At 63.0% G+C, this 13,548-nt stretch overlaps 1 protein-coding gene across 1 annotated transcript; it reads right to left on the reverse strand.

Annotated features, from left to right (window-relative positions):
* Positions 1-2,936: 2,936 nt before the first annotated feature.
* usf2l (upstream transcription factor 2, c-fos interacting-like) lies at positions 2,937-12,721 on the reverse strand (the record flags this gene model as incomplete). Its single annotated transcript, XM_072553363.1, is given in 6 exon segments — positions 2,937-3,066; positions 3,068-3,103; positions 3,941-3,973; positions 3,975-4,070; positions 9,528-9,622; positions 12,661-12,721. Coding segments are annotated over 6 exon segments (375 nt in total), but the record flags the coding sequence as incomplete, so codon positions are not given.
* Between the last annotated feature and the right edge of the window lie 827 nt (positions 12,722-13,548).

The following is a 13,548-nucleotide window of genomic DNA, read 5'->3' on the forward strand; positions in this document are numbered from 1 at the left end:
CGACAGTGCGGCGCTCCCTCAGTACTGACCCTCCGACAGTGCCCGCTCCCTCAGCACTGACCCTCCGACAGTGCCCACTCCCTCAGCACTGACCCTCCGACAGTGCGGCGCTCCCTCAGCACTGACCCTCCGACAGTGCGGCGCTCCCTCAGCACTGACCCTCCGACAGTGCGGCGCTCCCTCAGCACTGACCCTCCGACAGTGCGGCGCTCCCTCAGCACTGACCCTCCGACAGTGCGGCGCTCCCTCAGCACTGACCCTCCGACAGTGCGGCGCTCCCTCAGCACTGACCCTCCGACAGTGCGGCGCTCCCTCAGCACTGACCCTCCGACAGTGTCCACTCCCTCAGTACAGACCCTCCGACAGTGCAGCGCTCCCTCAGCACTGACCCTCCGACAGTGTCCACTCCCTCAGTACTGACCCTCCGACAGTGCGGCGCTCCCTCAGCACTGACCCTCCGACAGTGTCCACTCCCTCAGTACAGACCCTCCGACAGTGCGGCGCTCCCTCAGCACTGACCCTCCGACAGTGCGGCGCTCCCTCAGCACTGACCCTCCGACAGTGTCCACTCCCTCAGTACAGACCCTCCGACAGTGCGGCGCTCCCCCAGTACTGACCCTCCGACAGTGCTCGCTCCCTCAGCACTGACCCTCCGACAGTGCCCACTCCCTCAGCACTGACCCTCCGACAGTGCGCTACTGCCTCAGCACTGACCCTCCGACAGTGCGGCGCTCCCTCAGCACTGACCCTCCGACAGTGCGGCGCTCCCTCAGCACTGACCCTCCGACAGTGTCCACTCCCTCAGTACTGACCCTCCGACAGTGCGGCACTCCCTCAGTACTGACCCTCCGACAGTGCGGCACTCCCTCAGCACTGACCCTCTGACAGTGTCCGCTCCCTCAGTACTGACCCTCCGACAGTGCGGCGCTCCCTCAGCACTGACCCTCCGACCGTGCGGCACTCCCTCAGCACTGACCCTCCGACAGTGTGCCGCTCCCTCAGCACTGACCCTCCGACAGTGCGGCGCTCTCTCAGCACTGACCCTCCGACAGTGCGGCGCTCCCTCAGTACTGACCCTCCGACAGTGCGGCCCTCCCTCAGCAGTGACACTCCAACAGTGCCCACTTTCCCAGGACTGACCCTCCGACAGTGCCCACTCCCCCAGGACTGACCCTCCGACAGTGCGGCGCTCCCTCAGCACTGACCCTCCGACAGTGCGGCACTCCCTCAGCACTGACCCTCCGACAGTGCGGCACTCCCTCAGCACTGACCCTCCGACAGTGTCCACTCCCTCAGTACTGACCCTCCGACAGTGCGGCACTCCCTCAGCACTGACCCTCCGACAGTGCCCACTCCCCCAGGACTGACCCTCCGACAAGACCCCCTCCCCCATGGCCGACCCTCCAATAGTGCCCACTCCCCCAGGACTGACCCTCCAATAGTGCCCACTCTCCCAGGACTGACCCTCCGACAGTGCGGCACTCCCTCTGCACTGACCCTCCGACAGTGCGGCGCTCCCTCAGCACTGACCCTCCGACAGCGCCCACTCCCTCAGCACTGACCCTCCGACCGTGCGGCGCTCCCTCAGCACTGACCCTCCGACAGTGCGGCGCTCCCTCAGCACTGACCCTCCGACAGTGCGGCGCTCCCTCAGCACTGACCCTCCGACAGTGCGGCGCTCCCTCAGCACTGACCCTCTGACAGTGCCCACTCCCTCAGCACTGACCCTCCGACAGTGCGGCGCTCCCTCAGCACCGACCCTCCGACAGTGCGGCGCTCCCTCAGCACCGACCCTCCGACAGTGCGGCGCTCCCCCAGCACTGACCCTCCGACAGTGCGGCACTCCCTCAGCACTGACCCTCCGACAGTGCAGCGCTCCCTCAGCACTGACCCTCCGACAGTGCAGCGTTCCCTCAGCACTGACCCTCCGACAGTGCGGCGCTCCCTCAGCACCGACCATCCAACAGTGCGGCGCTCCCTCAGCACCGACCCTCCGACAGTGCGGCGCTCCCTCAGCACCGACCCTCCGACAGTGCGGCGCTCCCTCAGCATTGACCCTCCGACAGTGCGGCGCTCCCTCAGCAATGACCCTCCGACAGTGCGGCACTCCCTCAGCACTGACCCTCCGACAGTGCGGCACTCCCTCAGCACTGGTGCCCAACCGTTGAGCTGGTTCGAGGTGATTGCCCATCCCCGAGGGTCTGAATCGAATCTTCCTGTGCTGACAGTCGGAGGCTGATTGGCGTACGGCACATACCTGACTTTCAGAGGATACTGAGGTCAAAGAAAGTCCTGCTCTGGCCCAGTGCTGGTTTGAATAGGATAGATGACCACAGCTTGACATCGAATCCCTGAACGGGCGGGCGGTAGCCCGAGGTGAATGTTTCATGGCACCGGGAAAACAGGAGCTGGCCCATAATCCACCTGGATTCCCATGGCAACCAAAGGCAGGGAGTCAATTACAAAATGAAAACCAGGAAAAGGCCGAGGCGACATTTGGAGGGGGGGAGGGGGGGGTAGGTGTCAGCCATTGGCCCAGATCCTTTCAATGCTGGGGAGGGGGGGGGGGGGGGGGGGCAAATCTACCTCGCAAGATGGAGCTCCACCATTGGCTGTTTTCTGTTTTGTTTTATTGGTTATATAATACGCCTCCAAAACATCTGCATTAATGATACTAAATTTACACAAGTCTTTCCAACCCTCTCTCTCTCTCTCTCTCCCCTCTGCCTCTTGCTCCTCCCTCCATTTTATCGCCTCGCGCCCTCCTGAACTACAAAAGAAACAGAAGCCGTGACAACTCCGTGGTCTCCCTCTCCCCCTCCCGTCCCCCCCCAGGCGCCCACCCCCCCCGATACGCCCCCCCACACGCCCTCCTCCCCCGCCCTACCCCACCCACCCCGTTCCCACCCAATCCCCCCCCGCCCCACCCCCTCCCCCCACCCCAAGAAAACAAGAGAAACGAAATAAAAGCGAAAGGTTGGCAGGGTGCCCGGGGGGTAGGGAGAAGGAGTGTCACTGCCCCGAGACTTCGCCCACCAACTCCACGCCGTGTTGTTGTAACTGAGCCCCGCAGCACAGCGTTCTCACCTCTCAGCTCCTCGATCTGTGGAGACACAAACACCACACATCGGGCGTGAACCCCCCAGGAGGCCACTCGGCCGGTCCGCGCCAGGCTAGCCCGCGCTCCCACTGAGACCGATACACCCGGACCCCCAAACCCCTCCCCACCAGGCACCCCACCCCCACCGAGACCGATACTCCCCGACCCCCAAACCCCTCCCCACCAGGCACCCCACCCCCACCGAGACCGATACTCCCGACCCCCAAACCCTCCCCACCAGGCACCCACCCCCCACCGAGACCGAGACCGAGACCGATACTCCCCGACCCCCACCAAGACCGAGACCGATACTCCCCGACCCCCACACCCCACCCCCACCGGCCACCACACCCCACCGAGACCGATACTCGCCGACCCCCCACACCCCTACCCACCAGGCACCACATCCCCACGCACCGGGCACCCCACCCCCCTATAGAGACTGATACTTCCTGACCCCCACACCCCTACCCACCAGGCACCACACCCACATAAAGACCAATACACTTCAAACCCCACCTAACGGACACCACGCTCCCATAGAGACGGATACTCCCCAATTCCCCCGCACCCCTACCCAACGGGCACCGCACCCACCACCGAGACTGATACACCCCAAATCCCACACCCCTACCCACTGGGCACCACGCTCCAAAGAGACCGATACACCCCAACCCCCACACTCCTTCCTATTGGGCCCCGTCACCCCAGACTGATACTCCCCAAACCTCTCACCCCTACCCAGGGCAGGGTCGGGTGGGCTGGGGGAGGGTGGGGAATGAGAAGGGGGAAGAGGCGGTCAGCCCCATGAGGGATGGGGTAGGCACTAGCCGAACTCACCTGTTGCCGCAGTAATTCGTTGTCTAACTGCAGCCCTCTCTGTGTCCTTGAAGCTTTCCTGCATTCGCTGGTTAGTCTGTCGGAGCTCCCGGATATAATCACACGCTTTGGATAGGATTCCCCCTTTACTCTGCACCCAGGCACGGAGAGAGACAGGTAGAGACAGGGTCAGAGAGACAGAGACAGGGTCAGAGAGAGATAGAGAGACAGAGACAGGGTCAGAGAGAGAGAGAGAGAGAGAGAGAGAGAGAGAGAGAGACAGTGACAGGGTCAGAGACAGGGTCAGAGAGAGATAGAGAGACAGAGACAGGGTCAGAGAGAGAGAGAGAGACAGAGACAGGGTCAGAGATAGAGAGACAGAGACAGGACAGAGAGAGAGAGAGAGAGAGAGAGAGAGAGAGAGAGACAGTGACAGGGTCAGAGAGAGAGACAGGCAGAGACAGGGTCAGAGAGAGATAGAGAGACAGTGACAGGGTCAGAGATAGAGAGACAGAGACAGGGTCAGAGAGAGAGAGACAGCAGAGACAGGGTCAGAGAGAGAGACAGAGACAGGGTCAGAGAGAGATAGAGAGACAGAGACAGGGTCAGAGAGAGAGACAGAGACAGGGTCAGAGAGAGATAGAGAGACAGAGACAGGGTCAGAGAGAGAGACAGTGACAGAGACAGGGTCAGAGAGAGATACAGAGACAGGATCAGAGAGAGATAGAGAGACAGTGACAGGATCAGAGAGGGAGACAGGGTCAGAGAGAGAGACAGGCAGAGACAGGGTCAGAGAGAGAGACAGAGACAGAGACAGGGTCAGAGAGAGATACAGAGACAGGATCAGAGAGAGAGAGAGAGAGAGAGAGAGAGAGACAGGCAGAGACAGGGTGAGAGAGAGAGAGACAGGGTGAGAGAGAGAGAGAGAGAGAGAGAGACAGGGTCAGAGAGAGAGAGAGAGAGAGACAGGCAGAGACAGGGTGAGAGAGAGAGACAGAGACAGGGTGAGAGAGAGAGAGAGAGAGAGAGAGAGAGAGAGATACAGAGACAGGATCAGAGAGAGAGAGAGAGAGAGAGAGACAGGGTCAGAGAGGGAGAGAGACCGTGACAGGGTCAGAGAGAGAGAGACAGAGACAGGGTCAGAGAGAGAGAGAGAGACAGAGACAGGGTCAGAGAGAGAGAGAGAGACAGAGAGAGAAGACAGAGACAGGGTCAGAGAGAGAGAGAGAGACAGGCACAGGGTCAGAGAGAGAGACAGAGACAGGGTCAGAGGACAGGCAGAGACAGGGTCAGAGAGACAGGCAGAGACTGAGAGAGAGACAGGCACAGGGACAGAGAGACAGAGACATGGTCAGAGAGAGAGAGAGACAAAGACAGGGACAGAGAGACAGAGACAGGGACAGAGAGAGAGACAGGCACAGGGTCAGAGAGACAGAGACATGGTCAGAGAGAGAGAGAGACAAAGACAGGGACAGAGAGACAGAGACAGGGACAGAGAGAGAGACAGGCACAGGGTCAGAGAGACAGGCACAGGGTCAGAGAGAGAGACAGGGACAGGGTCAGAGAGAGAGACAGAGACATGGTCAGAGAGAGAGAGAGACAAAGACAGGGACAGAGAGACAGAGACAGGGACAGAGAGAGAGACAAAGACAGGGACAGAGAGACAGGCAGAGACAGGGTCAGAGAGAGAGAGAGAGAGACAGAGACAGGGTCAGAGAGAGAGAGAGAGACAGGCACAGGGTCAGAGAGACAGGCACAGGGTCAGAGAGAGAGACAGGGACAGGGGTCAGAGAGAGAGACAGAGACAGGGTCAGAGAGAGAGAGACAGAGACAGGGACAGAGAGACAGGCAGAGACAGGGACAGAGAGAGAGAGAGACAGAGACAGGGTCAGAGAGAGAGAGACAGAGACAGGGACAGAGAGAGGGACAGAGACAGGGTGAGAGAGAGAGAGAGAGAGAGAGAGAGACAGGGTGAGAGAGAGAGAGAGACAGGGTGAGAGAGACAGGCAGAGACAGGGTCAGAGAGAGAGAGACAGAGACAGGGTCAGAGAGAGAGAGAGACAGAGACAGGGTGAGAGAGAGAGAGAGAGAGAGAGAGAGAGAGACAGGGTGAGAGAGAGAGAGAGACAGGGTGAGAGAGAGAGAGAGAGAGAGACAGACAGAGACAGGGTCAGAGAGAGAGAGAGACAGAGACAGGGTGAGAGAGACAGAGACAGAGACAGGGACAGGGACAGAGAGAGAGAGAGACAGAGACAGGGTGAGAGAGAGAGACAGAGACAGGGTGAGAGAGAGAGAGAGAGAGAGAGAGAGAGAGAGAGAGAGAGACAGGGTCAGAGAGAGAGAGAGAGAGAGAGAGAGAGACAGGCAGAGACAGGGTGAGAGAGAGAGACAGAGACAGGGTGAGAGAGAGAGAGAGAGAGAGAGAGAGAGAGAGAGAGAGACAGGGTCAGAGAGAGAGAGAGAGAGAGAGAGAGAGACAGGCAGAGACAGGGTCAGAGAGAGAGACAGACAGAGACAGGGTCAGAGAGAGAGAGAGAGACAGAGATAGGGTGAGAGAGACAGGGTGAGAGAGAGACACAGAGACAGGGACAGGGACAGGGACAGAGAGAGAGAGAGAGACAGAGACAGGGTGAGAGAGACAGGTAGAGACAGGGACAGAAAGAGAGACAGGACAGGGGGAGGGGGAGACGGGGGAGGGGGAGACGGGGGAGGGGGAGACGGGGGAGGGGGAGACGGGGGAGGGGGAACGGGGGAGGGGGAGACGGGGGAGGGGGAGACGGGGGAGGGGGAGACGGGGGAGGGGAGACGGGGGAGGGGAGACGGGGGAGGGGGAGACGGGGGAGGGGGAGGGGGAAGGGGAGACAGGGGAGGGGTAGGGGGAGGGGGAGACGGGGGAGGGGGAAGGGGGAGACGGGGGAGGGGGAGGGGGAGACGGGGGGAGGAGGGGAGACGGGGGGAGGGAGGGGAGACGGGGGGGAGGGAGGGGGAGACGGGGGGGAGGGAGGGGGAGACGGGGGGGGAGGGAGGGGGAGACGGGGGGGGAGGGAGGGGGAGACAGAGGGGAGGGAGGGGAGACAGGGGGGAGGGAGGGGGAGACGGGGAGACGGGGGGGGAGGGAGGGGGAGGACGGGAGACGGGGGAGGAGGGGAGAGGGGAGAGGGGGAGGAGGGGGAGGGGGGGGAGACGGGGGGACGGAGGGGGAGACGGGGGGGAGGAGGAGACGGGGGGGGGGGAGACGGGGGGAGGGAGGGGGAGACGGGGGGGACGGAGGGGGAGACGGGGGGGGAGGAGGAGACGGGGGGGGGGGAGGGGGAGACGGGGGGTAGGGGGGAGACGGAGGGGGAGACGGGGGGTAGGGAGAGACGGGGGGAGGGGGAGACGGAGGGGGGAGACGGAGACGGAGACGGGGGCGAAGGGGGAGACGTGGGGGGGGAGGGGGAGACGGAGACGGGGTGGGGAAGGGGAACGTGGGGAAGGGGAGACGGGGGGAAAGGGGAGACGGGGGGAAAGGGGAGACGGGGGGGGGAAGGGGAGACGGGGGGGAGGGGAGACGGGGGGGAAGGGAGACGGGGGGAAGGGGAGACGGGGGGGAGGGGAGACGGGGGGGGAAGGGGAGACGGGGGGGGAAGGGGAGACGGGGGGGAAGGGGAGACGGGGGGAGGGGAGACGGGGGGGAAGGGAGACGGGGGGGAAGGGGGGAGACGGGGGGGAAGGGAGACGGGGGGAAGGGGAGACGGGGGGGGAGGGGGAGGGGGGAAGGGAGCGGGGGGGAAGGGGAGCGGGGGGAAGGGGAGACGGGGGGGAAGGGGAGACGGGGGGAAGGGGAGACGGGGGGGAAGGGGAGACGGGGGGGAAGGGGAGACGGGGGGGGAAGGGGAGACGGGGGGAAGGGGAGACGGGGGGAGGGGAGACGGGGGGGAAGGGGAGACGGGGGGGAAGGGGAGACGGGGGGGGGAAGGGGAGACGGGGGGGGAAGGGGAGACGGGGGGGAAGGGGAGACGGGGGGAAGGGAGACGGGGGGGAAGGGGAGACGGGGGGGAAGGGGGAGACGGGGGGGAAGGGGAGACGGGGGGGAAGGGGAGACGGGGGGGAAGGGGAGACGGGGGGGATGGGAGACGGGGGGGAAGGGGAGACGGGGGGGAAGGGGAGACGGGGGGGAAGGGGAGACGGGGGGAAGGGGAGACGGGGGGAGGGGAGACGGGGCGGGGGGGGAAGGGGAGATGAGGGTGGGGGGAAAGGGAGACGGGGGGAAGGGGGAGGATTGGAGGGGTGTGGGAGGAGGGGAGCGGAGGAGGGGGTGGAGAGAGAGAGCGCGAGAGAGAGCGGGGGGGGAAGAGGGGGAGGGTGAGGGGGGGGTGAGAGGGGGGAGTGAGAGGGGGGGGGGGGGTGAGAGGGGGGGTGAGAGGGGGGGTGAGAGGGGGGGTGAGAGGGGGGGTGAGAGGGGGGGTGAGAGGGGGGTGAGAGGGGGGTGTGAGAGGGGGGGTGTGAGAGGGGGGGTGGAGGGGGGGGTGAGAGGGGGGGGTGAGAGGGGGGGTGAGAGGGGGGGTGAGGGGGGGTGAGAGGGGGGGTGAGAGGGGGGGTGAGAGGGGGGGTGAGAGGGGGGTGAGAGGGGGGTGAGAGGGGAGGGAGAGAGGGAGGGAGAGAGGGGAGGGGAGAGAGGGGAGGGAGAGGGGGAGGGAGAGAGGGGAGGGAGAGAGGGGAGGGAGAGCGGGCGGGAGAGGGAGAAGGGGAAAGAGAAGGCACAAGCCAGATAGACCACACCCTCACCCATTACTTCCCCAGCTGGCCCTCCCGGTCTAAACGCGGACATTGTAGAGTGAATTGTTACAGCCTTCCGAAAGCTGTCTGCAACCCTCTGACCAGCACAGACTCATTGGCAATTCATCCCACACTGTCGGAGGGGTCAGTGCTGAGGGAGTGGGCACTGTCGGAGGGGTCAGTGCTGAGGGAGTGGGCACTGTCGGAGGGTCAGTGCTGAGGGAGTGGGCACTGTCGGAGGGTCAGTGCTGAGGGAGCGCCGCACTGTCGGAGGGTCAGTGCTGAGGGAGTGGGCACTGTTGGAGGGTCAGCGCTCAGGGAGTGGACACTGTCGGAGGGTCAGCGTTGAGGGAGTGGCCACTGTCGGAGGGTCAGTGCTGAGGGAGTGGGCACTGTCGGAGGTCAGCGCTGAGGAGTGGGCACTGTCGGAGGGTCAGTGCTGAGGGAGTGGGCACTGTCGGAGGGTCAGCGCTGAGGGAGTGGGCACTGTCGGAGGGTCAGCGCTGAGGGAGTGGGCACTGTCGGAGGGTCAGTGCTGAGGGAGTGGACACTGTCGGAGGGTCAGTGCTGAGGGAGTGCCGCACTGTCGGAGGGGTCAGTGCTGAGGGAGCGCCGCACTGTCGGAGGGTCAGTGCTGAGGGAGCGCCGCACTGTCGGAGGGTCAGTGCTGAGGGAGCACCGCACTGTCGGAGGGTCAGTGCTGAGGGAGTGCCGCACTGTCGGAGGGTCAGTGCTGAGGGAGTGCCGCACTGTCGGAGGGTCAGTGCTGAGGGAGTGCCGCACTGTCCGAGGGTCAGTGCTGAGGGAGTACTAACACTGAGTTGCCCACCCCCAGCCCATGACCCCTGACCTGGCCGGTCTTGGTGTTGTCTGCGTTACAGTCTGGGATAATCTTCGACAGCTGCACAATCCAATTGTTGATCTTGTCTCGACGCCGTCGCTCCACTTAGAGAGAGAGAGAGAGAGAGAGAGAGAGAGACGGAGAGAGACAGACACAGAGAGAGCGAGAGTGAGAGAGTGAGAGAGAGAGACATGGAGAGAGACAGAGAGAGAGAGAGACATGGAGAGGAGAGAGAGAGAGAGAGAGAGAGAGAGAGAGACAGGACGGAGAGAGACAGACACAGAGAGAGAGAGAGAGAGAGAGAGAGAGAGTGAGACAGGGAGAGAGAGACACAGAGAGAGAGAGAGCGAGAGACACACAGAGAGCGCGAGCCAGAGAGAGAGAGAGCAGAGACAGAGAGATGGGAGAGAAAGAGAGATAAAGAGAGAGCGAGCCAGAGAGAGAGAGAGAGGGGGAGCAAGAGACAGAGAGAGTGAGCGACAAACAGACAGAGCGAGAGCGAGAGAGAGAGAGACAGAGCGAGAGAGAGAGACAGAGCGAGAGAGAGAGAGACACAGAGCGAGAGAGAGAGAGACACAGAGCGAGAGAGAGAGAGACAGAGCGAGAGAGAGAGAGAGAGCGAGAGAGAGAGACACAGAGCGAGAGAGAGAGAGAGAGACACAGAGCGAGAGAGAGAGAGACACAGAGCGAGAGAGAGAGAGACACAGAGCGAGAGAGAGAGAGAGAGACAGAGCGAGAGAGAGAGAGACACAGAGCGAGAGAGAGAGACAGACAGAGCGAGAGAGAGAGAGAGACACAGAGCGAGAGAGAGAGAGAGACAGAGCGAGAGAGAGAGAGAGACAGAGCGAGAGAGAGAGAGAGACAGAGCGAGAGAGACGGAGACAGAGGGGGAACGAGAGACGAGAGAGAGAGAGAGAGAGAGCACGAGCCAGAGAGGGGAGCGAGAGGCAGAGAGGGGGAGCGAGAGGCAGAGAGGGGGAGCGAGAGGCAGAGAGGGGAGCGAGAGGCAGAGAGGGGGAGCCAGAGGCAGAGAGGGGGAGCCAGAGGCAGAGAGGGGGAGCCAGAGGCAGAGAGGGGGAGCCAGAGGCAGAGAGGGGGAGCCAGAGGCAGAGAGGGGGAGCCAGAGGCAGAGAGGGGGAGCCAGAGGCAGAGAGGGGGAGCCAGAGGCAGAGAGGGGAGAGACAGCGAGAGAGAGAGAGAGAGAGAGAGAGAGAGAGAAAGGAACAGAGACACAGACAGAAGGGGAGCGAGAGACAGAGAGGGAGCGAGCGAGACAGGGAGAGAGCGAGAGACAGAGCGTGAGAGACAGAGACAGAGGGGTGGGAGAGAGACAGAGGGGGAGTGAGTGTCTAAGGAGGGTACAGGTTCACAGATCCCATCCTAAGCAGATATCCAAACTCAATTACACAACATCATACAGATTACATAGAGTGCCACTATATAAAGAGAGAAATTCCTGCATACTCAGGGTCAGTGCTGAGGGAGTGGGCACTGTCGGAGGGTCAGTGCTGAGGGAGCGCCGCACTGTCGGAGGGTCAGTGCTGAGGGAGCGCCGCACTGTCGGGGGGTCAGTGCTGAGGGAGCGCCGCACTGTCGGGGGGGTCAGTGCTGAGGGAGCGCCGCACTGTCGGGGGGTCAGTGCTGAGGGAGCGCCGCACTGTCGGAGGGTCAGTGCGGAGGGAGCGCCGCACTGTCGGAGGGTCAGTGCTGAGGAGCGCCGCACTGTCGGGGGGTCAGTGCTGAGGGAGCGCCGCACTGTCGGGGGGTCAGTGCTGAGGGAGCGCCGCACTGTCGGGGGGTCAGTGCTGAGGGAGCGCCGCACTGTCGGAGGGTCAGTGCTGAGGGAGCGCCGCACTGTCGGAGGGTCAGTGCTGAGGGAGCGCCGCACTGTCGGAGGGTCAGTGCTGAGGGAGCGCCGCACTGTCGGAGGGTCAGTGCAGAGGGAGCGCCGCACTGTCGGAGGGGTCAGTGCGGAGGGAGCGCCGCACTGTCGGAGGGTCGATGCTGAGGGAGTGCCGCCACTGTCGGAGGGTCGATGCTGAGGGAGTGCCGCACTGTCGGAGGGTCAGTGCTGAGGGAGTGGGCACTGTCGGAGGGTCAGTGCTGAGGAGTGGGCACTGTCGGAGGGTCAGTGCTGAGGCAGTGGCCGCACTGTCGGAGGGTCAGTGCTGAGGGGAGTGCCGCACTGTCGGAGGGTCAGTGCTGAGGGAGTGCCGCACTGTCGGAGGGTCAGTGCTGAGGGAGTGGGCACTGTCGGAGGGTCAGTGCTGAGGGAGTGGGCACTGTCGGAGGGTCAGTGCTGAGGGAGTGGGCACTGTCGGAGGGTCGATGCTGAGGGAGCGCCGCACTGTCGGAAGGTCAGTGCTGAGGGAGCACCGCACTGTCGGAGGGTCAGTGCTGAGGGACTGGGCACTGTCGGAGGGTCAGTGCTGAGGGAGTGGGCACTGTCGGAGGGTCAGTGCTGAGGGACTGGGCACTGTCGGAGGGTCAGTGCTGAGGGAGTGCCGCACTGTCGGAGGGTCATTTGCTGAGGGAGTGGGCACTGTCGGAGGGTCAGTGCTGAGGGAGAGCCGCTCTGTCGGAGGGTCAGTGCTGAGGGAGAGCCGCACTGTCGGAGGGTCAGTGCTGAGGGAGTGGGCACTGTCGGAGGGTCAGTGCTGAGGGAGTGGGCACTGTCGGAGGGTCAGTGGCTGAGGGAGTGCCGCACTGTCGGAGGGTCAGTGCTGAGGGAGTGCCGCACTGTCGGAGGGTCAGTGCTGAGGGAGTGCCGCACTGTCGGAGGGTCAGTGCTGAGGGAGTGGGCACTGTCGGAGGGTCAGTGCTGAGGGAGTGCCGCACTGTCGGAGGGTCAGTGCTGAGGGAGTGCCGCACTGTCGGAGGGTCAGTGCTGAGGGGGACCCCTCCCCCAGGCAGACCCAGGTCGTGCTCACAGGTGTTGTGTCGGCGGGTGGGGGTAGCGGTTTGCTGAGGAGAGGTTGGACCCTGCCCCCACACAGCATCTTCAATCCCCTACCCCCGACATCCCAGTGAGAAATCTGGAGAGGGATACCCCTGTTTCCCCGAGCCTGCTCCGCCCTGCCCCGCCCCGCCCAGTCCTGCCCCGCCCCGCCCCTCCCGGCCCCGCCCCCAGGTAAAGGGGTACCTTCGTTGTGTTGTGCTCTCCTCCTCTCATCCCGAGGTGTACGCGGCCCATCGATCTTCCTGAGAGAGAGAGGGGGGGGAGAGAGAGAGAGGGAGAGGAGAGAGACACACAGAGACAGAGACACAGAAGGAGAGAAAGAGAGAGAGAGAGAGGGGAGAGAGACAGAGAGACAGAGAGAAGACGGGGGGTAGAGAGACAGAGGGGGAGAGAGAGAGAGACAGAGGGAGAGAGAGAGACAGGGAGAGAGAGAGAGAGAGACAGAGGGAGAGAGAGAGAGAGAGACAGAGGGGAGAGAGAGAGAGAGACAGAGGGAGAGAGAGAGAGAGAGAGACAGAGGGGAGAGTTAGAGAGAGACAGATGGGGAGATAGAGAGAGGGGGGAGATAGAGAGAGAGAGAGAGAGACAGAGAGAGAGAGAGAGAGAGAGAGAGACAGAGAGACAGAGGGGGAGAGAGAGAGAGAGAGAAACAGAAGGGGGAGAGAGAGAGACAGAGGGAGAGAGAGAGAGAGAGAGAGACACCGAGGGAGAGAGAGAGAGAGAGAGACACCGAGGGGGAGAGAGTGAGGGAGAGACACCGAGGGAGAGTGAGATAGGGAGAGGGACCGAGGGAGAGGGAGACAGGCGGAGACAGACGGAGAGAGAAAGAGAGGAGAGAGAAAGAAAGAGAGGGAGAGAGAGAAAGAGAGAGAAAGAGAGGGAGAGAGAGAAAGAGAGGGAGAGAGAGAGAGAGAGAGAGAGAGAGAGAGAGAGAGAGAGAGAAAAAGAGGGGGAGAGAGAGAGAGAGAGGGAGAGAGAGAGAGAGAGGGAGAGGAGATAGAGAGACAGAGACAGAGAGAGAGAGAGAGAGTGTGATGGAGAGAGAGAGAGAAAGAAAGAGACAGAGAGAGT

This window comes from Chiloscyllium punctatum, chromosome 34, assembly GCF_047496795.1.
Source record: "Chiloscyllium punctatum isolate Juve2018m chromosome 34, sChiPun1.3, whole genome shotgun sequence".
NCBI classification, from domain to species: Eukaryota; Metazoa; Chordata; class Chondrichthyes; order Orectolobiformes; family Hemiscylliidae; genus Chiloscyllium; species Chiloscyllium punctatum.